Source organism: Stigmatopora nigra, chromosome 18, assembly GCF_051989575.1.
Source record: "Stigmatopora nigra isolate UIUO_SnigA chromosome 18, RoL_Snig_1.1, whole genome shotgun sequence".
NCBI classification, from domain to species: domain Eukaryota; kingdom Metazoa; phylum Chordata; class Actinopteri; order Syngnathiformes; family Syngnathidae; genus Stigmatopora; species Stigmatopora nigra.
Genome location: NC_135525.1, coordinates 8,423,826 through 8,451,182, shown reverse-complemented (window position 1 = coordinate 8,451,182; position 27,357 = coordinate 8,423,826). Strand labels below are relative to the sequence as shown.

The following is a 27,357-nucleotide window of genomic DNA, read 5'->3' as shown; positions in this document are numbered from 1 at the left end:
AGGTAAGACCTTGGAAATGTTTTTTTTTATTTAACTATGTATTGACCCAATTTTTTAGTTTTTCAGAATTCCAGCCAAGGAGAGCAGGTCTCCTGCCCATGTCGAGATAGGCTCAGGCAGAACCAATCTCAACATAGGCAGGAAACCTGGTTCCCCTTGGGTGGATTCTGGAGGGGAAATAAACTCAGATTGGGGTGCCTGAGCCTCTACCATGGCAGGAAACCTGGTCCCCCTCAGGTGGAATCTGGAAAACAAAAAAAGGGGGGTCAATACACAAAGTTAAATGAAAAAAAATGAAAAAAAAAAACTCAAATTGGTTCTGCCCCGTGCCTGTCTGTACATAGGCAGGAAACCAAAAAAAGAGTGAAGGCACAATAGATTAAAGTACAGACTAGCGCCAAAAGGCAATATTAGACAGTCTGCTGTAGAGACTAAAAAACGATCGTCTGTTTTCCTCCACGAAAATATATCAGGATCATGTGGTGGGAAATTTGAAAACACTGGACAGGGGTCTACAAGGTTAAAATAAAGCCTACTTCTGCCTCAAGTTTTCAGTCAATTTCAAATCCAATCATTCTTTAAAAAATTAAATATACAAAGAGCTTCTGTTTTTCTTATGTTTAAATGAGTCAAGAATGACACCTGCACTACTGTTAAATTTGTTTTGTCAAAACCACATTTAAAACTAATATGAAAAAGGTCGAAGTCTTTAAAAAGTTAAAGGGGTGAAAGTTTATAATTTATTTATGTTCAGTTCCACTACATGGCAGATTTTTTTTTGTAAGTTCAGAAAGATGTGAAAAGCCACATTGAAGCTACTCCTTCACCTGCCACTACAGCATATTTTTTAATTTTACTTCAAAGGGATGAGCCTACTTTACAGTTTATCATTTATCACAGCTATGTCTGGTCTACATCAACCGCGATAATCGAGGGATTACTGTATATTCCTTACACATCCACTAATGACGTGTGGGTGACTAATCCTCAGTTTTTTTTGTTATTTAAAAAATATTTCAATGTATCATGATGAAAATCGAGCCAATTGCGCAAAGCCCTGAACACTGAACGAACGCTGGCGTTTAAATATTACACGGATGGAGAAAATCAGAACGATTTGAGAATGACTCGCTGTTATGGCGTCGACAAGCTGCTCCTTTCTGGACGTTTTGGCCACATTCTTGATGTTTCCCAGCAGTCTGTGCTCGTTGAGTGGCTGAAACACACAATGAAATGATTTCTTTTTAAACAAGGAGCGATCGTTTAACGCAATGTAGCCAATTTGTTTGCAAACATTTTGCTGTCTGCATACACGTGGGGCTACATCGCGTCGTCAAAAATCACTCTTAAGACGAGAACTGGGGGTTTGAAAACCCCAAATGACAAGGTACCAAATGTGCAGCGTCGTTCAGCGAGAAGTTTGGCAGGATTTCGTCGGCAAATCGTCACTTTTGAGCCGCTCTGCAGTGCACGCACGGACGGCCGCCATCATGCCTCCTGGCGCATCAAGCCCGTTTGGCGTCTGACGTCGACTATTTGAACTCTGGCTTCGGACACGCCTATTAAAAAAGGACAGATAAAAAATATATCTTTCTTTTCATAATAACGTGCATTAGTCAGTATATGTTTGTGTGGAGGGGCTGTAAATGCTTTTTGGTTGGACTTTAATACTTAAAAAAAATACATTGTTTTCATAATAACATGCATTAGTCAGTGGGTGGGGTGGGGCTGCAAATACGTGTTGATTGGGCTTTCATAGTTAAAAAAATACTTTGTTTTCATTATAATGTGCATTAGTCAGTGGGGGGGGGGTATAATCCTTTAAAATACTACACTTTATTGATACTTAGCAGTGGTGTGCTGATATTGGACACAAAATCAAAGGCCAAACTGAACACAGGACAGACCGGGATTTGAACCAACACGGCAAAAGAAGTGAAGTTTAGAGGGCAATGTGCTAACTACTTAGGCCACGGCCCCCGATAGAACATGAACATAAGAGATCTCACTACTTCTAATGGGCCAAGCGAATAATTTAACATTTTATCTCATTCCCCTTGGTAACAATAGTTTGCAACACCGGGAATTGAACCCAGGACACCAGACCTGTGAGGCAGATGCACTAACTACTGAGCTAATTCCAAATACTAACTTAAGATCTCAAAGCACCTGGTATCCCTAGGCAGGCTCCCATCCACGTCCTAAGCAGGCCCGATCCTACAAAGGTTCAGAGATCAGGCATTTTCAATGTATTATGCCATAAACATGATACACCTGCCAATTGGACGAAAGCGATCAAGATCAAACATGAAGTCGCACGATCAAAAGCGATGATGCGGTGACATCGCTTCAAAGCCCCCCGCCGCTAAACCATTGATGCCCGATATGGCCCAAACTGCTTCTAGCTCAAAGGACCATAATTTAGCTGGCTATCAATTGGCTACATTTCCATGGAGGTTCCTTCACATTCATGTATGGGGTCTTTTGTCTCCCTTTTCAACAACAAGGTGAAATGCTTGTACTTTTCTGGCTGCAGAGAAATCTCTCTGGCAGATTTCCCCAGCCACGTTGAAAAATTGAGTAGGAATCAGAACCGGGGTTTCAGCGACGAATACGAGGTGCTGGAAAAAGAATGGCTATCAAAAATGAGCAGTCTGTTTCTTTTCCCTGGCATCTAAACCCCAAAACTTACCATGCAGAGCCTCGCTCTCGTCGGGATCGAACACACTCAAGACGCTGCCCTCTTGGATGAAAACATGGAGAAAAACCGCTTCACCAACGTGCTGCCGTGTAGGCCCGTGACCGACGAAGGGCACGTTTTTCCACTACATAACTGGTTTCTCCTTTGAACAGACGACAGGAGCAGAGTCAAGTTAGGTGGAAATTTGGACTACATTAATGCCTCATACATGGCGGTAAGTACGTTTACGTGGTGGGTGATGTTGGGGTGTTAAAGCGTTGACGTCCACATGATGTGAAAAAGGGTTTCAACAGCCCACGGGAGTACATCGCCACTCAAGGTCCTCTGCCTTCGACGGTCAGCGACTTCTGGAAAATGATCTGGGAGCAAAAAGTCAATACTGTCGTCATGGTGACCAACTGCAAAGAAGGAATACGGGTGTGTTCCATTGTAGAAACACTACAAGATTTTCAGAACTTCTTTGTCACTTTTAAATGCATGTTTTCTAGACTAAATGCGAACTTTACTGGCCGGAGCACGGAAAGTCGTGTCAGCATGTACGATTGACGGTCACCACTATGTCCGAACAGCAAGATAAGAGCTGGACGTTAAGGGAGTTCAGAGTAAAACATGTATGATTTAGCATCAAAATTTGCACTTGAATGCATTTACATGGCAGACCACCACATTTTGAAGAAAAAAAATGCTCTTCTTGTGTACCATAAACTGAATGTATTTTTTTCTTTTTTAGAAGAACAGCTCAGAAGAGAGGACAGTTAAACATTTCCACTTTACTGCATGGCCCGACCACGGAGTCCCTCATTGCACCGATGTCCTCATCCAATTCCGAGGTCTCATCCGACAACACATGGACGCAAGCAGAACCAAAGCCCCAGCCGTGGTTCACTGCAGGTATGAAACAGGAAAAATAAAAATAGTGATCTGTAATTAAACAATGAATATGACATGATGGATATTTTTTTGTCTTGTAGTGCAGGAGTGGGCAGGACAGGCACACTTATAGCCTTAGATATTTTACTTCAACAGCTGCACAGGGACAAGGAAGTCAGCATCAATGCTCTCGTACACAACATGAGAATGCGGCGCCCACATATGGTGCAAACTGAGGTAGCGGCAATTATGTACTATGCTTTTCCTCATTGAAATTGTTTTATGTGACATCCACTTTACAAACTAAGTTGTTATTGTGCTCTCTTTACAGTCCCAGTATGTTTTTTTGCACCAGTGCATCATGGATTATCTGAAGTCTCAAGGGCAGTAATAAGAGCTTATATCAGAAGACTGATATTATTGATAAAAATGCAATGGAGGATGGAAACCAAATAAATTATCAGATAAACTATGTTGCCGTTTTGCCACTTTTTAACTTGTGTTAAAATTAGCTTCTAGTTTTAGCTGGTACAAACTACACATTATTTAAACCCTTTACCACTTGTTATAATTAATGTATATGTTCATTTACAATACTGCCTATTCGGTCAGTTATATTTAAAAAAAGCATAAAATGACACTGCAGGAGACCAAATAATGCTTAAAAATCTAAAAACTCCAACTTTCAATACAGAGAATACTTCAATTTCAAAAGGGTCCACAAAATTTAAAATGGAGATAAAAATCTTTTTGTCAATCGTGAAAGTCGAATTCCTCTTCCCCTTGGCCTTTCACAACAGAGAAATTATACTCGATAAGTTCATGCCGGGCTCTCAACGCATCGGGGCAAATATCAGTCCACTCGCCGCACAAGTTATTGGGCTGTGGGTCCTGAAACTTGTCCATCCCGTGCGGCATGGGGACGGAGAATTTCTTGGCAATGTTGTGCAAGACGCAGCAGACCTTGATGATTTTGGTCAACTTGTGTTGGGCAAAGCCCAGTTGAGTCAAGCACCTGAAGCGCCATTTCAAGCAGCGCAACATGTTCTGTGCCACCTTGTAGAGCTTGGCGTGTGCCACATTGTAGTTCCTCTGTGAATCTGTTTTTGGTCCGGTGACGGGGGTCAGCACGCGTTTGCTTAAGTTGTAGCATTCCCCTCCTATAAGGAAATAATTGGAATTAATCAAATAAAATAGCAAAATCAGTATCAACACATTGATAAGTTAAGCAGCGATGCCAAAAATCACAGCAGTCACCGCTGCTTCACCGTTTTGAATGGAATTACCGTAATGCATGAACTAAGCGGGCAGGCTATTTTGAGCATCCCATTTTCGACAGGTTGCCACTTACCTACGACCCAGTATCGCCCGTAGAGTTCTTCCTCGATTTCTCGTCCAGTGAGCGAAGTCCCCCACAGGTCTCTCTCCCGGGTGCTGCCCGCACAACATTGCTCCACGCTGAGTATATTGCCATCCAGATCGCAAATCATCTGGCTGACCACTGACGTGTAGCCCATTGAGTTGACGCACAACTCCCGGGCCCCGTCGGTGAGCCGAAAGTGAGCCGGAATGAGCAGACCGAGCGTGTTGGGGATCCCACAAAAGTCCTCCACCATGTGTGCGATGCCCACTTTGGCCTTGTGCGTCTGCGGGAATGAAATGAACTGCTCGGACAGGCCGGCCACCACGTCGGACACGCTCAGTACTATGTCCTCGCAGTCTGTGTTTAGGTCGAAGCGTTTCAAAATCGAAGAGGAGTGGAAGCCCCGTGCGTAAAAATTCAGGGTTACCAGAATCATGGCGTCCAAGGAAAGAGGGCTTAGCTGCATTTTCTTTTTCATGCAGACGCGCATCATGTCGACCACGAACTCCAGGCAGGGCCGCGTAAGGTGGAACAGTTCAAACAACGCGCTGTCATTATAATGGTCAAAACAACGACGCGACTCGGAGTCAAACTCCTCGCCGTGGCCCAGAAGCTCTGACTGGACCGCAAACCTCACTGCTAAAGGATCCGACATTTGGTCGCTCCTGATCTGGCTTTAAAACATTAAAAAAGTTAAAACCACATGCAGAATGACCGGGTGCGAGCGTTGTTTACTTCCATCGCTTGGGTGCTGGAGCGCGCCGATGCTTCGTTGGCGCCCTCCTGTGGGGTGGAGTGTGATTTTCCCCTTCGTATTTTTGTAGCTTTTCGTTAGCGCTCTCCTGTGGGTTGGAGTATGGAATCATTTCTTTTCTCCGTATTTATTGCTGTTTCGTTAGCGCTCTCCTGTGGGGTGGAGTGGAATAGCACCCATATTTTTGAGTTGTTTCGTTAGCGCTCTCCTGTGGGGTGGAGTGGAATAGCACCCATATTTTTTTTTAGCTGTTTCGTTAGCGCCCTCCTGTGGGGTGGAGTGTGAAATATGTTTTTCCTGTATTTTTGAGCTTCGCAAATTGGGTGAAAAAATGAAATACACAATGTAATATAAAAAAAATAATTTATATGACATGAATCATTTATCACATATGAACTCTATTAAACATTTCAGTGCCATACTTATAAGTAAAGTATTCACAGAGTATGGCATGGCAGTAAAATAATGACTTGATCATCCCCTTTTTACAGTTAGTGGTGACAAGTAAAACATTTTATTGACATCACTGATGGGAACATCCTTCAGTCTTTGGATTTGACCCTTACGCATTACTTCGCTCAGCTGGCCTTTTGCAAACCCATCTGAAATTGTTCCATGAGATGGACAAGATGTTATATGATACGTGTTTTATAAAGGTGAATAGATTCAATATGAAGATTCTGCTGACCTGTAACGTTGTCCAGAGAGTCCAACGGTGCTGTATTGTACATGTTGATTCCAAATAACAACAACACAGAGATGGTTAATGCCACCAGGAGATAAATTGGTGCAGCCAAAGCCCAATACCTATAAGACAAAATCAATGTTTGAAAAAAGACTTCAAAGTCATTCAATAATATTCAAAACCAAATGTCTATTTACTTTTGAGGCCAGTAAGTGAATCCAATTGAATGAAGCCAATCCTCAGGTATGTATGCCCACACGCAATATAAAACTTGGCGGACGGGAGTTAGGGAAAAAAGTCAGGAAGTAAACATTTACAACGTTCATCTATTAAGGAAATTGGGGGTAATAAACTTACTGAAGCCAAATTGGGAGCCAAGGTAGAGAACAAAGCCATAGATTGCCCTTTCAGGCAGAGGCGAAGGAGTATTTTCCACCATTATCTGCAAACAGATACACTAATATAAAATAAAAAGGGAAGATGTCTATTAAAAGCATCGTAATATATTTTACCTAAGTAAGCCTAACGCCCGATAAACCTCGAAATCAAGCTATTAAGATATGACAACTTGTACAATAAAATCGTCCAAATCAAATTAATTCAACGCAAAAGTGTAAAAATACGGAGGAACTAACGAAACATACCTGTTTTTAAAAACGAATCGAATAATCGGAGCTCGACTAGTTTTGCCTATATCCGTCCAAAATGTTGAACTTCCGGTTACATGGTGCGAAGATGATTTATTTTTAAAAACCCCACTTAAACGCCACAAATACATTTAAATTTCCACAACATATAAGAAAGAAAACGTATTATTATTTTTAAAATTATATTTGAGTTTTTATATCACTAGAAACGTGTTTTCTCTTCGAACTCTGGGTTTGTGTTCCTAGTCGGACACATTTAGATGTTACACCAAATAAACGAGGGTATTTCTGCATGGGTGAGAAAAAATACATGTGATCGGGTTCTTATAAAAGTAATACAATTCTTCAAACCATTTGATTGTTTCTTGACACGTTTAACGAGCCACCTCAAACGATAATCGCAACTTTTCAAACGTGACATTTATCTTGTTATGACGCCGCGTGGATGCTGATCATCTTCTATTCGATCACATTTTACAACTAATCCCATTGGTCATAATGTCGAAGAAAAATAAACAACCTTCCTCCAAAGTACATCAAGACAACAGAGTGCAAAAGAAAAAAGAATTCTGGGTTAAAATGAAGAAAACCAAGAAGAAAAAAAGCACAATTCAATTATCAATACCCAAAGATTCCAATCAGGTTTCCTGCAATTGGAAACAATTGCAAGAGGTAAGAATTTGACCTGTACTGCATTGTTACTATGTGTTTGAGATGGATTTGTTGAAAAGGTAACTTGATGAACTCAAGATCAGGTAAAACATACATTAAATAAGAGATAGTTGTTAACACTGCCACTGCTATTCACAGATTTTAAAGTCCGATAAAGCGACAACAAATGAGCCAAAGGCAGCCAAACAACAACTTAATGGCCCTGCACAAGAAAAGAAAATCAAACCATCCAAGACCAAGACTGTATGTGAAAAAGAGACCACCCCAACTAAGACTGGTTCAGGAAAGAAAGCCAAACTAAAAAGTGCTTCCAAAGATGCAATTCTTCCGGACACAAAAAAGCCAGATACCTTGAAAAGGAAAAAGACATTTCAAGCAAACGGTTATCAAGCAGCCAAGAAAAAGACATTTGTAGAAAATGACTCCAAACTCACTGAGTGAGTATCTGGCAAATGATCACATTTCGATGCCGTTGACATCCATCAATGTCATTAGGTTATTAAAAATGATGTATGATGATGTATCCTGGCAGAAAGGACATTTGGTTCGATGACGTGGACCCCGATGACATCGAGGCGACCATCGGGGAAGAAGCGGCAGACATCATGAGAAAGAAGCAAGGCATTCAGAAGAAGGACATAGAAAGCTTGCTGGTCAAAGAGAACGCATACGAAGGGTGAGTTCAATTTCTTCCTTTCAATGTATTCTCCTAAATGACCACCATTTGTTCTCAGTCTTACCAAAGCCGTCGCCATGGATTGCGAGATGGTCGGTGTCGGTCCTGATGGTGAGGAGAGCATGTTGGCGCGTGTGTCGCTCGTCAACCGGTTTGGGAAGTGTATTTACGACAAATATGCAAAGCCCACCGAAGAGGTGACGGACTACAGGACGGCCGTCAGTGGCATTCGGCCAAAGGACATTGAAAATGGTGAGTTTAGATACCTTTTAATTCCCCTGTTAAATAACTGTACTGTTCATTTTGGAACTCAAAATATTCCAATGAACTATTTTCCCCTCAAAATGGCAGGCGAAGACGTCGCCACCGTGCGGAAGGAAGTTGCCGCGATCTTGCACGGAAGAATAGTAGTTGGTCATGCCTTACACAATGATTTCAAGGTATGTATTTAATGTTTATATTAGTGTTATCATACTCAAGTTTGGTTTTGGGTAACCATCCTGCATATTAGGGTATTTATTTTCATATTGTCACAACATTTTGATGTATTTTTTTTGCAGATCTTGCTTCTGGATCACCCAAAAAAGAAAATCCGAGACACTCAGAAATATGTACCCTTCAGGAAAGCTCTAAAGGTGTCAGCAATTCCCATGCATGCAACACATAATAAAGCTCTTTTTCACCTTAGTTGAATTATTTATATGATAATCGTGTTTTTTTTTTCAGACAAAACGCCCTTCCCTGAAAGTACTTTGCAAACAAGTACTCAATGTCACGGTCCAGCAGGGCGAACATTCCTCTGTAAGTGCAACTGGAGCATTCTCCTCCTGTATATTGTTCAGTGAGGTGGCTGGTTGTAATCTATTGGTTGAAATGTTTCAGGTTCAAGATGCACAAGCCACTATGAGACTGTACACAATGGTGAAGAAGCAATGGGAGGCTGAGATTAAGAATGGCGCCAAGGAGCAAAGGGAAAAGAGGAAGCCCAAGTTGTCTAAGACAGCCCGTAAGCCTAGACTAGGACACTTGGCCATGTTTTAATTTAAACAACTGCACCTAAATCTTGTCTTTAATCCTGGGAACTTAAAATAGATTCTTAATAAACTTTAAGGAGATAAAATATATCACAAGATGAGCAGCAACTTCAGTTTCAATGGAGAAAGTTATATAAAAATAGAAATACCAGCAGAGAAAGGCATCCTGGGATATGTGAATGTTTACCTAAATGTCATTGTAGTGGTCAGTTTTCTACATTAATATACATTTAAGTATTCCCCTTCTCCTCTTTATGGATGTGTGAAATGTTCCTCCTCAATTATGAGTAGAACTTGATATTAATATTCATTTTCTCGCTGTCTTGAGGTGCAAACTTATTTGTACAGTTTGAATTAAAATACCATACAATCATCTGGAATAGTAGTCCATTTTTAATGACTCATTCGCAGCCATTCATGTTTAATCATTGCGATTGAACGTCAGTCGCTGTCCATGGTACTGGAATAATTGCTGAAACGCCCTGATGAAATGGAAGTAAAGATTAATGTTGTGATACTCCAATTCTACTTGATTCCAAACAACTAATGTCAACAACAACTCTCACCCTTAATAGATATTTGTAACAATACAGCAATTTCATTTTTCTAAAACAGTAAAACTGATTTGATATAATGAAATATGAACGTATATCTCATGATTAAAATGATAGAGCAGTATTTACGTCCAATCTATCCTTATTTTACCCGTCTAACTGTGTGTTCAATTGACTTAGAAAAACTTTTACCTCTCCAACTTTCCTCTAATGCACTTCTCCTTTCGACATGCTACCGTACACGTACAAGCAAGCTGTTTAAGCCTCACAAAGCGCCTCATTTGACAACAACACGAGCTGCATTTTGCACTAATAGTCAACATATGACTCGGCACATCTTACCAAGTCTGCTTGGCTCTGCGTTTTTTTCCGGGTGCACTTGTGGCCATGCACGCAAACACACACACACACACACACACGCACACACTAACCCTTTCGTCCTTTTACACCCACTGTAATTTTCATGAGATTATATGAAGCACTTGCTCTTGGAGTTTCCTGTCAATTAGTGCATTAGCTGTCTTGCTGACCCTTTCATTTCTTTAAGGCTGACTCTCATTTTGTCCATTTCCTTCCTATTGAGAAATGTAATATTTGTAAATTGCATATTACTCTAGTCTTTACATATTAGTCATAAATGTATAGTGGAAGAACAACTTTATGCCAAGAAAAAGCAGTATAAATGTCCCTAAGGAACTCTCATTGTTTTACAAAGCAGAGTTCAGCTAGTTTCAGATTTCATTTTTTAAAAAAAGTAGCCAAAAATCGATTTATATAGATATATTCCTTAGTTTAAAATCTTTCTTTTGAAATACTTGAGTCATTTGAGCCAAAGGATAGACTATACCATCTTACTGTTGGTTTACAAACCCCCTAAAGGCATTGGACCAAAATACATTCTTGATTTGTTCACCCCCTACAAAGAATGGAGACCCCTTAGGTCGTCTGGAATCGGTCTGCTGCCTGTTCCAAGAATAAGAAGCAAGCAGGGTGAGGTAGCATTCAATTATTATGCTCCTCACCTCTGGAACAACTTACCCGGGGACCTGAAAATGTGCTCAAACATTTAGCTGCTTTAAATCAGGGTTAAACACTTTTGTTTACCACAGTATATTCCCAATAGCCCATGTACTTCCAATTTCAAGCATAATACGAGTTTTGCTTTTTAAGAATTAGTTTTCTGTCTTTTACATTGTGCTATACAAATACATTTGTCTAGCCTTAAGGATACATAAAAACAGTATTCGTTTCCCCCCTATTTGTTTTGGATTTAAAAAAAATGACATTATTAGCTGCAAGGAACTGGATTAGTTGTCAATCAAAAGCAATTATGAAGAACACAACTGTGTAATTACACAATGTGAGACTTTTCTTTGGTGATGTGCTGTGTAAATGTCCCAATGTGAAAAACTTCTACACAGAATGACATTAAAATATTCATATATTTATTCAATTTTTACACCAACTGCCATTTACACAACGATGAAGAACACAACAATCCTAAATATTCACATTTCAGCGCCATTCACAACATTAGACGTCCAATCCCAAGTATAATAGCTCAGCATCATCCCAATGGAAAAGGAATGAACCTCTATCAACATCAATTCTACCATTGACGTCAATAGACGTCCAATTCAATTTGCTCACTAAATCCCTGCCTTCCCAGCTGATTTTTTATATCCCTCACCATCAAAAACACTAGATAAAACCAATTATAGCAAGTGAAATGCCCTTCCTCACAAACTATAGCAGACAAAGATGCGCACATACGTCATACCTAAATTGTCCAACTTGAATGATGACCACTGATGTCAAAACTGGAAACCTGTGGACAAAATGGTGTTTGTGCATCCTTCCAACAAGCAGAGAAAGAGAGAGAGAGGAAAAAAAGAGAAGAGAGAAGGCACCGATTGGTAATAAATCAACACAATCCTTACGCAGCCCCTCCTCTTTCACCCCTTGTGTGTTTTTCCTCCATTTCATTTATGTATCAATTTGCGTATTGATGAAGTTTAACATACATTTAGCGCGTTCCTCCCACCTTTCTGTCTTTGGGTCTAATCCGCCCACATGGATCGTCTGAGGGAGGGTTAAAAAAGAAAAAAAAAATAGTGCAGAAGGTGACGCTCCTCTGAAGGAACACACCGAGGGACAAGGCAAAGAGCAAGGCTGCATCTCCATTGAAATATTTCAAAATCAGACGGACAGACGCCGAATGGGAGCTGGTGATCCATCATTCAATTTCAGAGAAAAAAAACGCCCAAAAAAGGGTGATAGACTACAAAATAAGAGGGGTTTTTCTGTTTTCCCTGCTTCATTGCATTAACTGGGAAATTCCCCTCAATAGCGAAAGGAAATAATAATAATCATTCTTATTATTATTCAACCCAAAAATGAATCATCTGCCTGCATGCAAGCGAGCGACTGGATTTTGAGTGAAAGCCTCATCTAACAAAGAAAAGAAAACTACGCCGTGATTGATCTCTTATTTATATTTTTTTCTCCGGGTTTGGCGCACGCAACCTGCTGGAGCCAAGTGAGTATTAACCGCATCCGCACACGCTTTCGACAAGCCTGTCCTTCTTTTTTTTCAGCTCATTTAGCGAGCACATTCAACAAGTCGCGTTTTGCCCTTGCGTGATGAGAGCTCCATTCTCCTACTATTAACCCCCCCACCCCCACTAGATAACACAGTCGTGACGTGTAATGTACATTTTTCATCTTAAAATCGATGCAAATTTCCCCCAAAAGCTCTATTATTATCGCCCAAAACACTAGTGGGTGTTTCCCCATCTTCTCCAGGCTGCAGATAGTCTCTCTATACTCGCATATGTGTGTGTATGTGTGTGTTGTTAAGGCCCAGGAGGAAGGTTTAGAGAAGAGAATCAAGATAATGAATGAGTAGACATGAATGGATAGGGTTTAAACATTGGTGGGGATCCAGGAAGTATAGAGTTGTGCTTAGACGTCTAGACTGGCTCTCACACCCGCGCCATCAGGTCCATCTCAGCCAACTTGCTCCATCTTCTGCATTCCGCAGCATCACCCGCACACATCCACGCCAAGTCGTCGGTTTCATAACGCCCCTCGCTTCCTTCCTTCCGTCACTTCCCGCCTGCCAACTGGCTCCGTCGTTTGCTTTTCCCGTAACGCTCTTTCTCCTCTCCTCTCTCCTCCATTTGCTCCCCACCCTACCACTCTCTTACACACACATACTCACTGGTTCTGCATTATAAATCTACAGCTGGTGCTATTTTTAGACTGAGGGTAACCCAGAAACCCTACACCGCCACCCCCCAAAAAGAGCCACCTGGCAGTAGAGATGCTGTAGTTGAAAATGATACAAAACGAGAGGGGAAAAAAGGGTGGATTTTTTGACTTTTGGGACTAAATGACGGCTATGGACCTTCCTGTCATAGTCCCTGTGGCTCCATTATCCCCATCTTCGAGAACCTCAAAATCCTTGACCTTGACTTTAACCTTTCATCCCTTTCTAAACATATTTTGACACCTTCCACATGACTAATTTCTCACTTGCGGCTTAGAAAGAGGCGTGCAGGTACAATGGACACAAAAGTAAAGTTTAGCGATAATTAGAGGATTATAGTGAAGACAAATCATCAAACGCATTAAATAATCATGGAAAAAAAGGTACGGAAGCTTTAGTTCTGTGATGAAGCCTCACAGTCCAAATGAAGTGTGTTTTGGCCCTTTTAGTCTTATACAATCAACACTAATTCACTCCACTGCACTAATTACTCCAAGGAAACAGTTTGTACTTTTTCACAACCAATGATATACACAGCTAGAACACTCCTATTTTTTTTATTTTTATAACAATATTGATGTTTCCCTTGCAACCTGCAAAATGACTTTAGGTTAAATACATTATTTTATATTTGTCTCCTTCCCTGAATTTGCCATACACACAGACACTTGTTTGTTTAACAGCTGGATCAAAAAAAGGATTATGAAACAATACTAATGTATACAAGAATAAAATGTCTACTCACCCCTGTTTCAGTGGCAGGTTGTGTTACGATCAGCTCAGTCATGGAACATAGTTGGGCCCAAATGCAGGGAAGCAGTCTAGGAACATGTGGGTGCTGTGCTCTAACAAAACTTTTAATAAAACATCAAGAAAATAACAATGACTTAGAATCAAATAATGAAATCAGAAGGATAAAGAAGACATGGGGAGACAAGGCAAATGGAATATGGCGTGGTAACTTGCCATGAAGTAAACAAAGTTGACCATCCAACAATGAATTAGAACACAAGGCCTCATCACCAATCTGGTGCAGCTGGGTACAAAAGTAAGGGAAGCCAAGAGGGACAAAAGAGTGGAAAAGCAAACACAAATACAAACAAATGCACACAAACACAAACAAATGCACACTCACAAACAAATGCACACACTTCCACTCTAACAAGATGGGACAATTTCTGCAATATAAAAGGATTAACCCACAATAACTCAATTGTTTTCCACCATGTGACCTCTGACCTGTGGGTTAAGAAAATTATATATATTATCTGATTAATCGGGGGTAGTTTTTATGGTAGCAGAATGTGATTGCTTTTAACTCATGATGTTTTGCACACTTCTGCAAATCACAGTTTCAGTTTCATAGTGTCACTTCCTTCGACAATTGAATATCATTTCATCACAATTTCATTTCGACAGTTTCAATCACGTGGATTCAAGTTTACGATACAAATCGAGAAGGAATTGTCTTTTATCTTTAAGTCTGGCAACAACTTCTATAATTGTATACCCGTAACTGTCCACCGTTAGAAGACAAAAAACAATTAATTAGTTGAAATGTGGATCATTATTTGCCAAACAGCTAACAAGTCAAAAAATAAGGCAAGGAAAGTATGGGTATCAGAAAAATGCTATTAAAAATTAATATAATATTAACATTACCACTCATTTAAAGCAATCGGTCTGATCAAGCCCCCCGTATGCAGGTGTTAGTGATGTGTTTGGTCTGGTTGCCCCCTGGGGGAGCGCCACGCTAACTGGAGTAGAGGCGCGGACCATTTCCTTCCTACTTGTTAATTGATTGCCTATTTCATTTATGTTGTGGGATTTGGCCACAGGCCAGTTTTGCTATGATGACCAGTGCCATCTTTCTTACACGACTCCTGCTGAAAAAAACGTTTCATTATGATTCAAAAGTAACACTTCAGTTCCCGATTTGTCAACCAATGATGGTCATAGACGTCCAAACCTGTTTGATGCAGATGATCACTGCCAGCCTTCCCATTTCAAATGATTGGACGTCCCTGGCGATGAATGAGTTAAAGAGATGTGAATAGAACCGCAGTGCTTGGTTGTTGTAGTACCCCAGTTTCTTCTGTAGAGGTCTCCTGTGCACTGAGTGTGACGATGGCGTGAAGGAGGGAGGGAGGCAAGTGATCTCGTTGGAACAGCATGACGCCTTGTGGTTACATCTTTTGATGAGGGAGCTGGTGGCAGCGATGGCTTGGAGGGAGGGTGTGGGGGGCGTGCAAACATCACACACGTGAATTCATGCATGTCATTTTTCCCTGCATAGACAGCCTCCCTTAGGGTACCATGTGTACCTCCTTGTTTTCCTTCCGTCTTATAATAGATGGACCCTTTTTTCACTGTACACCCCAATGTCCTTTTCTCCTTCTCATCTATCTGGCTCCCCACCCCCTCCCTCTGTGATTGGGATAGGTTTTTCCTTTTCCTGCCAACAGCCTGGTTGGTTCCGCATACTCAGCACTCCTCCGAAATTCTCTCTCTTTCTGCTCCCCTCCCCTTGCAGTCGATGCATCCCATAATCCCATGCCCCCCCTTATGCACCAACCCGTTCCTCTATTCTCGCCGCAGTGTTTGGGCTTCTGTCTATTAGGGCCTTTGCTGGCAGGTTTTTACCCTCGCTACGGTGAGTTTCTCGGTGTGTTGAGCCAGGTGAACACCCAAGGTTGGAAATACTGCAGGAGAAAAACACACAAAGACCCCCCAGTAACACACACTCATTCCAGTTTGAGCCCCTCTGCCTTCTTTCCCCACCTATGCTTTTTGCCCTTCCTCCATTGCCCGCTCATACCTGTCCTCCCTCCTTTGCTCGCTTTGTTCCCTCTGCATTGAAGTGCCGCGGTTCCCTTGCCAGCTTAAACTGCCACCTTAAAAAAGCAGACAAATCCGCACTTCACCAACACCACCAACCGGATGCACTCTCAACTCAAAATTAAACCTCCCACACGTGTAGCGATCGATATACTGACCACACATGACACCGAGAAGGGGAACAACAGACACTTAACTATTCTTGCAGATTTGTGGCTGATGTGTATAAAATATTCAGTAGTTTAGTTACTAGAACAACATACAGTTACCAAGCTAATCGTTTGTTAGAAAGCGCAGTAAAAGCTGCAGTGGAACTATCCATGGTGCTGAAAACCAGCCTTTCCTAATGGGACAAACTACATAAATACTTTAAACAGTGTGACTTTTCTTTTTGGTTAAAATTCCAGTTGAAATGTGGACATGCAGCACAAATCTAAACCTACCTGGTTTTAGGCTCGTTCCCAGGCACGGAAAAGTAAAGCATCCAACATTAACTCAACTTTCAAGAGAAGTTGTTCCTCTTACGCAGAAATAAGTACAGCATTGCTGCAGTGTCCGACAAGACTGAAGAAGAAAGTTATCCCAAAAGTGGGGGAAGAAAAAGATAGGGGATGGGGTGAGGGTGGGGGGAGGGTGAGTGCTGGTGGGTATCAGAACTAGTCTTGCTTCTCATTTCTTTAAGGTGATTCCTTTATGCGGAACATGAGACCGAACAAGCCAGGAAAAGTGAAGGAGAGAGAGTAGTAAGTGGGAGGGGGTGTTTAGAAAGGAGGCGTGTGTGGGACTTTTATTTATTTATTTTTAATAGAGATAGGGGTTAACCACATGAATGTACACATATTTTCTCCGGTGAATGGCGAGGTGCTTTCAGGCAAAGGCTTTTGACCTCCTGGAAGTGTGTGTGTGTGTGTGTGTGTGTGTGTGTCCATTTCATTCACCTTTTTTCATTGTACCTCCATTTCTAATGAAGAAAATGCACTATAGCACATCATGCAACATTCCATGTCATCCTTTAAGAATGCCCCATCCATTTGTTTATTAAACTCTGAGATTTATGCCCCAAGCACTTTATTGCGTGGCAGAAAGTGACATACGTAATTGTGCACGGGATGAATCCAAAGCGCCCGTGCAACATAAGCACGGGCACGCCACACTCCGGGGAGGCAATTAACACACACTCACATACGGACGAGGTGCTGCGGCACCTTACGTCAGAAATGCGTTGAGAAGCAGGAGCTCCCCACCAACCCCCCACTTTTCCATTCCTTCCTCACGCTCATGTGTCCGGGCTGGGTGGGGGTTGGGGTGGTTTGGCGCACACATCTCGCAGTGGCCTAATTAGGGAGAGGATTTAAATGAGCACCGACTTGAGCATCCGTCGGATCAATTTAAAGATTGCGGGATGAGTGAGGGGAAAAGGGGGGAGACATAACAGTGCTGGGCAATTAAGCGATTTCATCATTAACAATGCGGGAGGTGGGGGTGGGAAAAGTACGGCTTTGGGGCCCTATATGGTTCGCAGAGTTGTTTAATCTGGCCTCTTGGGGAAAGGAATTGGACAGCGATATCTAGAGTTTTATGAATTGAATGGATTATGGTTTAAAGCATTTGCTGGACTGTGATGGGAGTCCAATCTATTCAAATACAAAACCAATCACAGTTTTTCCAATTACTTGGAGAAATATGAAAACTATTGCACACAACAGATGTGCTTGCTGTAAAGAATATTGACATACAACACAACATGAAAGAAAAAGCTATGATTTTACACTGTCCTGTTTTTGCAAAGAATTTTGCTACCATAGATTGTAATTTATTTAAACCTTGAGGTAATAGAACAAATCTAAGTCCACTTTTGGTATCAGCGTGCTATTTTTAGTTCCAATCAGAATTGACCCCCCAAAAGTGGTCTCCTATGTTATTTTATGACCGCTTATGAACCATTTTGCTCATTTTCGTATGCAACTTTCTGCCTGTTTGCACAAACCAAATGTGGTCCTCGAGAAGCAGAGGTAAATGACAGGTTGCCGTCTGCAGACGACAAGGTTATTTGGTGACCTTTTGCATCCTAACGTGCGACTTTACATGGTCGAGAATCCACATTGTGCTAAAACGCTTCCCTTTTTTTTTCGCCCCCTCCCCTCTCTCTCTTCCCGCAGACTCCTCCTCCCACCTCCCTCCGGTTGCTCTCATCTTCTCCCTCCTCCTCCTCCTCCTCCCTCCTCCCCCTCCGGTCCTCTATGCTCAGTTCGGTGTGTGTATCCTCTTTCAAAGGGCGCAAGGGTGGGAACAAGTCGTCCAACAAAGCATGTTACAGCGCAGACATGACTTGTCCGTCGGAAAGCGAGAAAATCGTGATAAACTGCGGCGGGGTGCGCCATGAGACGTACCGGAGCACCCTGAAGACCTTGCCCGGTACCCGCCTGTCTTGGCTTACCGAGCCGGATGCCTTCAGCAACTTCGACTACGACCCCAAATTGGACGAGTTCTTCTTCGACCGCCACCCGTCCGTCTTCTCCTTCATCCTCAACTACTACCGCACGGGGAAGCTGCACTGTCCCAACGATGTGTGCGGCCCCCTGTTCGAGGAGGAGCTCGCCTTTTGGGGCATCGACGAGACGGACGTGGAGGCGTGCTGCTGGATGAACTACCGCCAGCATCGGGACGCCGAGGAGGCGCTGGACAGCTTCGAGACGCCCGAGCCGGACGCGCCCGACGACGACCCGGCCCTGGGGGGCGCCGACGGGGACCTGAAGAGACTCTGTCTGCAAGAGGATGCCAGGAGGGCGGGCTGGTGGAAAAACTGGCAGCCCAAAATATGGGCTCTCTTCGAGGACCCCTATTCGTCCAAATACGCCCGGGTGAGTTGACCCACCGTCTCCTAACTTTTCTAAAAGTTAGCCTTTTACACTAAAAACCCGCATCAGCAGCACCCTCTCTTTCCATAGAGACTGGATTATGTTGCATTTCACCATATAGACTGTGATGTTGAATAATTGATGCAGATAGGAAGAGTCCGTTTGGAATGCATCAAAAGTCTGCACGCTGTGTTCACTTCCGAATGGCAGTTTTCACTGCCGTCGTTGATTTTTCAGAGATTTAGCCGAGTTAATGCAGCAAAAAAAGCTCCTCATCTTCCTCCGCGTTTGCCCTTGGTGATGCTCCACTTGTTTTTGACATCCCCGTCCCATTTGAACGCTACAGGAGCGTTACGCGCTGGCTCCGTGACTTTTACGCGCAACACACGACTTGCGCGGGTAAGAACGCTAAAGGAATGTGGCCTTTTGGGAGATTGTTGATGAAGCAAGACTGACTGGTGCAGTATAATTCCACCCCATAGGCGCTATGTGAACGCGATCATTTCACAGTGCAGGGAACCTAAATCTAAAATTGTGGATAAAAATTAAAAACACAGATTAGCTAGGTTAAGAGGGCATTTGTGATTTGGAAATGGGCCGTTAATGCAAATATTCTGCCCCTCTCCAAGTTTGTATGGTCTTTAACTCCTCGGCTGCCATGGATGAAGCGTTCAATCAATTTTGACTGGGAGGGTTGGCAGCAATCATTGGTTTTATGCAAGACGGCCAATCATAGCCAGTTTTGTTGTTGTCAATGGCAGGCAATGAGTTAAGGAGCTCAACTTTGGTAAACATTGGATTCAGAGATCAAGATACTATAAGGAAATGTATCATTTTTTTTATATTAGGCTTTCTTGTATTGCAGGATTTGCATTGTTGTGAGATATCGAAGCAAAATATCAAATGTGTAGCTTGGCTATGCATATTGATTAAAGTTGTGGTGATGGTGGAGGGAGGAGAAGCAGGGGGGGTTATGCAGAGTGCATTGCAGGTGTATTCGCTGAGCACCATTTGTACATTTAGTGTCTTCAGGTTCCGATCTGCCAGCGCCAAACGGCGAAGTGACCCAGATCATTCGTTTTTTTTTGGGGGGGGGGGGGGGGGGGGTGGCTGTTCTTTTTCTGAAATGACGGAACCTTTTTGGTCCGGAGATATGCAGATGACGTGAGGAGAGGCAATGGGGGATGTAGTGGGAGATGTTGGAGACACGAAAGGGGACTGATGAGAAGAAATAAAGGGAAACCGGAGGAGGGATGGCGGTTTAATGATTTAAGGGGTAACGAATCAAACAAATGAATCTCTTTGTTTGAGACCCTCCTCCTTTATTCTATTCTATGTTTTGTCGCCTTCTTACCATAGCGCCGCGCACACACGCATGGTATCTATGCTGGCTTTTCTGCTGCAGTAGACGCTGGAGAGAGGAGGGGGGAGCACTGGAGAAAGAGAAAAGAGGTGCAGCGGGTGCTGCTGGTGGGAGGCGGGGAGGATGGGGGGAAAGGGGGGTAGGCAGAGTGAGAGGGAAATGGAGAAGGGGTGAGAGAGCGGAGAAAGACGCTGGGAAAATGGAATGAAAGTAGAAGGGGGTACAATGGAGGATGTCAGAAATGCGATTGGGTGGAAGGGTGGCTTGTCTTTGCATATTCAAATATATATCACCCCCATATGATTCGGCAATCCTGCAAGTCAATTTATCAATTGATATTTCATTGATTATCTTTGTTTCATTTTGTTTAGTGACTCTTTGTTGCTTTTTATTTGCAATTCATGCCAGTTAGTTTATATACAGTGATAAGAGTGCACATATCACGATTTTCTAGCCAATCCCTGATTTATTAAAACCCAAAACCAGCCGATCTTCAATTTAAATTGATATTACAATCAATATCTTCTTTTACAGGTGAATAATACTTGTGAAACAAGACTGTTTTAAACTGCACATGCAGTATTTCTTCCCAAACATAACTAAAAGGTTATCAACTTTTCAAACAAAGTACTAACTACAGTTTCCTTCACCAAAAATTAAAATGCAGCAGTATTTGCTCCCCCCTATAATAAAAAAGTTTAATAATCAAATTAATAAATGACCAAAGGTTATCAAATTTAAAGATGAAGAGCAATAAATCATTGCAGCCATCTTTCCAACCTCCCAAATTGGACGTCTATCAATGTCGGTGGCATTGAAACCTGATCACTCAATGCTGTCATCTTCTCTTTAGAGGTCAAGATAAAAATGTTCCACCACACGATCATAACAATCCATACAATGTTTCATTTGACCTTAGTAGCTCAAAAGAGCACCCAAACATGAGAGATTAATGATGACTCAACTGCACTGAGCTCATTTCAGCTGTCAGCTAATAAATGCTTAACTGCAGTCCCACTACACTTACTTGTGGGGTGCCACTCTTGGTACCCTGAAGGGCACACAGATTGTCCTTATTTGTGTTGTGTTGGAGCATTGCTGCCACAAACACAAAATTCGACCCCCGTCCTCCTCCGCTCGGACCTGATGTCCCTTGATAGAAAACCACTGCGGTGGACAGAAAACGGAAAAAAAAGATGCATTGGCAGGTGAACAGCTAGACAAGGGAAATGCAAGATCACCTTGGAGAGGATTTTGTCAGCAGAGCTTAAGGGGAGACAGTTTAAATATGTCCAGCTGTGACTGGAAAATACTTTTAAATATTTCCTTTGCTGTAAACGGGATGGAAATGCAAGGTATATAATGTAAAAGCGATCATAACTAGAACCAAGATGTAGATTTTTAAAAAATATGTTTATTTTCTCAATTTGAGTTGTTCAGAGATTGAATAGTCTACGTTTAAAAAATATTTTTATAGAAAATACCATATTTTTTTGGACTACCAGTCATTTTAAGTACTCAAAATGATCATGAATCATTTCATATGCAAGTTACAACCACTTATGATTTTACACTGTAATCTAAGGCTCCAGTTATTAAGTTTTTGATTAGTCCAGTCATCAGAAATACAATCATTTTGCATTATTCAACCAATACAAATGTAACACAGCAATAGTATCTTTTGCTAGTATTTTTTTAACTAGTTCAAATATGTATAAAACAACAAAGTCTATTTTCTTAACGTTTTATATACTGAATGTTATCTTTGGATGATATTAATAGGATGTGAATTTTATTGCTTTGTGAATCTGCAAATGTTCCCACTGCAGTGCAGGTAAACATCACTTCTGAACCTAAAAAGCATAATTCTTCTTCTCAGAGTGCAAACATTGTCCCTGCAATAACGTGGAAGTGCGCTCAAGCATTGCGGGATTAAACACAGGGTACTTTGCTTGTATTGGAGCTTCCCAGCTGTGCAGTACGTACCTGTTGAGTGGCCTCCTTCCCACCCCCGCACGTGCTCCAGTCCCTGTGGGCCTCTTGGAAGGAAGTCCATGCTTCTGTCTCGGCAGGCAAAAGCACTCTTTTATTTTACCTTGGAAGAAATGCACAGATTCAGAATCAAGAGTGCAGCCTAACCCATTTTACTAAGTGCACCAGGTGGGGGACAACCTGAATCAGTGGCCAGCCAATCGCTTTACACAAGGAAACGTGCAACCAATCACGTCTTGACATGGCTTTCAAAGAGGGAGCTATTGTGTTCTTGCAGCTAGTAAAAAAAAAACAATGCTCATGTAACATAAAGTTTTCAGACAGAAAATGCATGTCTCCCTATCTCTCAAAATTCTGCTCGTGTCATCTTTATGTACTTTCTTTCCTCCTCCTCTGCACTGAGATCAATTTAGCCTCACTGCTTAAGTGCTGACTCAGCCTTCTGCTACCAGTCAATTAGGGCCATGTTCTTGGGACCTAAACCTGCGAGTGAGCCCTTGCAGAAATGAATAATATTAGCTCATCTTACTGAGTCACAGGAGGAACTCTATTTGATGTTATTGTCATCTTGAAGAGTGTTTTTTTTCAAAATTCTTATTTAAAACAATTCTATTCAGCTTGTTTTCTGTTTAGAAACAGTTCAATTAGAAATTGACGCTATTTTTGGATTATAAATTGCACCAGCCCAAAGAATATACCATGAAAAGCAAAAAGTCTCATTTTTGGGTGGTCAATTTTAAGGGCAAACACACATTTATCCACTTTCATTACAAAATGCATATGAATGCTGACCCTTTGAAACACCTGAGGGGTCATCCATCCTTCTGCGTACATTCACCTTTCCACATTGGCCCATCCGATATGAGAAGAGCAAGCCATAAAGCATTCGGGCTAAGGGCTGCTGTTTACGGCATGCAAATAAATCAGCGGATTGGACACGCCTCCCTTGTGGAACCCTTGAGGAGTGCCCTCACGCACGCTTTCCTGCGCGCAGCTTTACTAAGTCCAATTTCTTTTCAGCCTCCTGCCCTAATCAGGATTCTCTTTCTGCTCATTTACCACAATTAGCCAGTATTAACACCACAAACCACACATTCTGGTGATGAACTTATTATTCATTACTCCTTCACTACACATTTTTCTCATTCAGAATTTTGGCTTAACAATACGCATTATCTCTAAATTTAACATCCAGAGCGTATAATTGAGCAATTTTCTACCAGGACAAGAAGCAAAGAAATGTAAAGATGTTGTGATTCAAGCATAACAACCGTGATTGGACAAATTATTGCGTCAGTTGGTTGGTTCCTGTGCAGCCATCTGCTTTTCTCTATATTTTGCCTCCTGTCCAACCGGTGGCAGCGGTACACGGACACTATTGACTATTCAGCACCCCAATGTGTACAAATGAGTAGATTTTTCAAGTCTCTGTACATGTGTCATTTTTGTTATTTTATTACCTACATTTACAAATAGATATCTGTACTTACTTTGCTTAATCTTCTCACCACTATTAAACGATTGGCATCTTTCCAAATTTAGAACTTCAACATCATCTTGGCACACCAATTGCATTGCTATGTTGACTTAAAAATGTGATACCCTATGAGTTGCAATGTTAATAATTTGAGATTGACCACAGGTCTTTTTTCACTGTTGCCCAAAATTATATAATTGACAACAAAACAGTGCCTTAAATTTAAATGTTTAACTCTGGAAAGTTCATTTCAAGTTCAATACCACAGACAGCCTAAAAAAAGTCATGCTACAGCCCTGCTCTCCATTTTTATTATCATTAGTTTAACCTATGTCTGTTCATAGTTTCTAATGAAACAAAAAAATGCCCTCCCAAAAATGCGACTTATACTCCAGTGCGACTTTTAGACGCACAACGGAACGACGTCCATCTCCGTCAATTAGAGCCAATGAGTTAATAGCCAAGCATATTAGTGTTAATGTCAAAGGCATTTACATGGTATGTAATACTTTAAGGTTCTGCAGTTACATTGCACGTGTTTAGATGGCCTATCAGACAGATGCAAGACAAAAAAAGGCATATATAGATGTCGTAACCAAACTCTCCTGGTGTGTGTCGGACACGATGAAGGGTGCAGAGTGAGTGAGAGATGGAGCTAAAAAAGAAAAAAAGAGGGATTGGCTGAAAGAGAGAGGGGGGGGGCTGCGTCGCAAGGACAAGTGCACATAATATGCTGCAGTAATATGTTCGGAATACAAAGCAGATGAGAGAGGGAAAGCACACATGCAGCTCACTCTTACTATTTGTTTGTCCTCGCTAATGTTTGACAGGACTGCAGTGCAAATGCAATGGAGGGGGCTTGTGAACACTGCAGCGCTGATAAGACTGTGACGTTACACGCTGACTGGTGCGTGCGCGTGTGCGTGGGGGGGATGAGGGAGACGATTCAGCCGTAACGTGTCAAGGAGTTGAGTCATTCAGGGAATTTCTCAAACTGAAGTCTGTATTGTTGTGATTTCTATGCAACAATTGTTTTTGTCTTGAGACATCAAATCTGGGAATACAAGATTTTTTGGGCTATAAATTGCAGTTTTTTAACATTTTTTTTGGTCAAGGATGCGACTTATATACTCCAGTATGACTTATGTGTGAAAATATTCCCATCATTTCACAAATTATTTTAGGCAGATCAAATATTTGCAAATATTAGTGGTGGACATGCAAAATAGTTCTTTAGTTTTTCTTTACTTCTAATTTTAGAAACTTTGAGCTATTGTTCAAACATATTGGTAAAGTGAGCCAAAGGGGAAATACTAGTCTATCAAGAATGTCCTTCTAACATACTAAGAGCAGTTTAATTTCAGTTGAATTCGTAAATTATTGCTTGGCTCAATGCAGCATTTTAAAAAATGTAAAATCTACTGGCTGGTTATAGTTAATTTATCGGTTGATGACAGTGATGGAGGTTTGATCCATTTGGACTGGGGGGTTTAGCTGCGATTATTCACTAGTAGCTCTCAAGGTTTAAATGGATTAGACATTTATCACCGTCAATGGTCAGACCTCCAAAGTCTTCCCTGCAGTCTCTTGTGGGGCATAATTAAATTGAACCTGCCCACATTTTACCTGTTCATACTGGCACAAAAGTCACTGATGTCATTCATAATTTAAAATGTGATTTCAGTGTACTTTTCTTAGCTTGAACGCTCACTTGTCCACTCTGCACACTATGTCCTTAAGGAACCTGTCTTGTTTGTTTTGGACCCTTAACTCTTTTGTTTTGTGATCTTTATTCCAAGGTTAAACTTCTGATGGGTAAAGAGTGGCAACTTTGATGGATGCCATCAATGATCGACATAATAATCGAGGAATGATCCCATCCTGGTTTAGATTATGCCGCGTCCTACGAGCCAGCATTCTCAGTCACACAGCATTTAAATGTTCATTTTTCCTGCATCGTTTTTGTCGATGCAATTTGATTTCTGCTGACTTGACGCGTGATATTAACGCCCACCATCTTGAGGAGTCGGAGCTACTCTACATAAAATTCAAAAATGTTGCAAGACCTGACCTAAAGTTAAAGGATGTCTGTCCATTTTACAGTTTGCGCTAAAATAAAATAACATTTCTGCCATTCTTTTATCCATTCTTTCATTTTTTCAACTCTGCTTTGTCCTCATCTGAGTCGCAGGCTTGCTGGAGCTGATCCCAGCTAAATATGAACAGGAGGTGGGGTACACCCTGTACTGGTTGCCAGCCAATCACTGAGCCAGCTAATACCAGTTTTTCCTCATTATAAAAAAAAATCTAAATAAAAATAGTCAATAAATGCAATAGAAATCCAATAAAATTGACTTCTAGTACCGTCACCCAATGCCAATTAGATTTAGGGAAGAAAAAAACAAACATTTGGTGTAAAGTTGTCCTTCCACCCGACGAGAAAAAACAAACGAACTAATCTTTAACCTAATCCCTGTCTAGTCGATATTATTAGAGTCATTTGAACCGTATCAAGGTCATTCCCCTTTTTGACACCCTCATTCCTAATTTGGCTTCTGTGCATGCAAACCAGTTCGTCATTGCAGCCGCATTGAAACACTATTTGGCTCCGTCCTGTCCTTGGTGTCTGAAAGCAGAGGCTAACGCAGTGGTTGCCATGGCGACCGAGAGCCAGGCAGGGGTTGGGGGGGTGCTGAGTGTAATACTGTAATGATAAAGCTCTTCTGGATGGTGCCGCAGTAAACACAGCACCACTAGGGTCCCGTTAAGAAGAGCATGGTGCGTGGCACAAATCAGCGGTGACCATCTCAATGTGGATATATCGCCACCCTCCATTTACCCCTCTTTTGTTGTCCTCTCCGCTCATTGTGGCCGTCCGTCCTCTCTCGCATTGGCATTGGTGAGAAGAACGCCATTGTCGCTTCCCTCTCCAATCTTTCACTGTGGTCGTCCAAACACAATCAACGCTCCATCAACTTCTGTCTCTCTCTTTTTCTATCTGACTCTCAACCTTTTGAATTTATGTTGATGATCTCTAGGAATCTAATTTGAGAGTGAAGCGGGAGAGCGGAACTCTATCGGGCCTTGAAGGTCATTGTGGCTGCAGGTGTCTCACTTGTTTGGGCTTCAGTGTGGGGAATGGAGAGCATTATAGGTCTCACCTAGGATGGCATACTCACAGTGCCATGCGCACAAGCTTGTGATGCAGGGGTGCACGCGGGAAAAGGGGATAAATAATTATGAGGGATCGGAAATCCTCCTTTTATCGTCGTCCTCCAACTCTTTCTTTTGACGCCGACCCTTCGATGCGGCACTAGGGCTCGTGCACGTGCCTGGCAACGGCTCAAATGTCGTTTGTCTGGCTTGCGTTCTGACTTTTCTCCAGGAGATGACTTGTGTTGGTCACCACAAACACCTGTGCCCACCTGGCAAAGTTTTTTTTTGTTTTAAAAGCATGGCTCAAAGATTGAGTTAAGTCAAAGGTTTCCATTCCATTGCTTTTGCATTTTAACTGAAAACAAAACAAACTGTTCATTTTACAAATAGCTAATTGCCGACCTTTTACAATCTTGATCAATGTTGATCACTTTGCACCGATTTAT

General features: G+C 41.8%; 5 protein-coding genes and 1 long non-coding RNA gene across 15 annotated transcripts in view; 3 read left to right on the top strand and 3 right to left on the bottom strand.

Moving 5' to 3' along the window:
* Nucleotides 1–726: 726 nt before the first annotated feature.
* On the bottom strand, nucleotides 727–5,826 carry LOC144211335 (putative nuclease HARBI1). 2 transcript variants are annotated; one of them, XM_077738493.1, is made up of 4 exons: nucleotides 4,923–5,826; nucleotides 2,693–4,731; nucleotides 1,392–1,559; nucleotides 727–1,216 (listed from the first exon to the last, which is right to left on the bottom strand). In XM_077738493.1, exons 1-2 carry the CDS (start codon nucleotides 5,587–5,589, stop codon nucleotides 4,325–4,327), a joined length of 1,074 nt encoding a protein of 357 aa, XP_077594619.1. In that variant the 5' UTR covers nucleotides 5,590–5,826; the 3' UTR covers nucleotides 727–1,216; nucleotides 1,392–1,559; nucleotides 2,693–4,324. The 2 variants fall into 2 exon arrangements, 1 of the variants encoding a protein (XP_077594619.1); XR_013329583.1 differs by lacking the exons at nucleotides 2,693–4,731; nucleotides 4,923–5,826 and adding an exon at nucleotides 2,170–2,270.
* Nucleotides 2,301–4,037, top strand: LOC144211336 (receptor-type tyrosine-protein phosphatase H-like). 5 transcript variants are annotated; one of them, XM_077738495.1, is made up of 8 exons: nucleotides 2,355–2,618; nucleotides 2,700–2,790; nucleotides 2,854–2,915; nucleotides 2,984–3,118; nucleotides 3,190–3,312; nucleotides 3,432–3,592; nucleotides 3,678–3,808; nucleotides 3,903–4,023. In XM_077738495.1, the coding sequence occupies exons 1-7, from the start codon at nucleotides 2,451–2,453 to the stop codon at nucleotides 3,805–3,807; spliced, it is 870 nt and encodes a 289-aa protein (XP_077594621.1). In that variant the 5' UTR covers nucleotides 2,355–2,450; the 3' UTR covers nucleotide 3,808; nucleotides 3,903–4,023. The 5 variants fall into 5 exon arrangements, with proteins under 5 accessions (XP_077594624.1, XP_077594625.1, XP_077594623.1 ...); XM_077738494.1 differs by having other exon boundaries at nucleotides 2,357–2,618; nucleotides 3,673–3,808; nucleotides 3,903–4,037; XM_077738498.1 differs by lacking the exon at nucleotides 3,190–3,312 and having other exon boundaries at nucleotides 2,301–2,618; nucleotides 3,673–3,808; nucleotides 3,903–4,037.
* Nucleotides 5,827–6,038: 212 nt separating the features above from the next.
* Nucleotides 6,039–15,724, bottom strand: pigp (phosphatidylinositol glycan anchor biosynthesis, class P). Its single transcript, XM_077738503.1, has 6 exons — nucleotides 15,197–15,724; nucleotides 13,973–14,081; nucleotides 6,731–6,830; nucleotides 6,571–6,643; nucleotides 6,377–6,495; nucleotides 6,039–6,290 (listed from the first exon to the last, which is right to left on the bottom strand). Exons 2-6 carry the CDS (start codon nucleotides 14,012–14,014, stop codon nucleotides 6,163–6,165), a joined length of 462 nt encoding a protein of 153 aa, XP_077594629.1. The 5' UTR covers nucleotides 14,015–14,081; nucleotides 15,197–15,724; the 3' UTR covers nucleotides 6,039–6,162.
* rexo4 (REX4 homolog, 3'-5' exonuclease) lies at nucleotides 7,149–9,782 on the top strand. Its single transcript, XM_077738491.1, has 8 exons — nucleotides 7,149–7,692; nucleotides 7,831–8,129; nucleotides 8,225–8,368; nucleotides 8,427–8,620; nucleotides 8,720–8,808; nucleotides 8,929–9,003; nucleotides 9,095–9,169; nucleotides 9,251–9,782. Exons 1-8 carry the CDS (start codon nucleotides 7,519–7,521, stop codon nucleotides 9,407–9,409), a joined length of 1,209 nt encoding a protein of 402 aa, XP_077594617.1. The 5' UTR covers nucleotides 7,149–7,518; the 3' UTR covers nucleotides 9,410–9,782.
* The window catches only part of LOC144211332 (voltage-gated potassium channel KCNC1-like), a 33,910-nt gene continuing 18,593 nt past the window's right edge, over nucleotides 12,041–27,357 (top strand). For 3 of the 5 annotated variants that reach the window (XM_077738486.1, XM_077738487.1, XM_077738485.1), the window contains exons 1-2: nucleotides 12,041–12,495; nucleotides 18,225–18,926. In XM_077738486.1, the coding sequence (XP_077594612.1) occupies nucleotides 18,306–18,926 (621 nt within the window). In that variant the 5' untranslated portion in view covers nucleotides 12,041–12,495; nucleotides 18,225–18,305. The remainder of the gene's footprint in view (nucleotides 12,496–18,224; nucleotides 18,927–27,357) is intronic. The other 2 variants (XM_077738488.1, XM_077738489.1) reach the window with 2 other exon arrangements.
* Nucleotides 20,884–27,357, bottom strand: part of LOC144211341 (uncharacterized) — a 30,914-nt gene continuing 24,440 nt past the window's right edge. Inside the window, exons 3-4 of the long non-coding RNA XR_013329587.1 lie at nucleotides 22,273–22,381; nucleotides 20,884–21,453 (exon numbers count right to left, since the gene is read on the bottom strand). This is a non-coding gene — a long non-coding RNA (uncharacterized LOC144211341). The remainder of the gene's footprint in view (nucleotides 21,454–22,272; nucleotides 22,382–27,357) is intronic.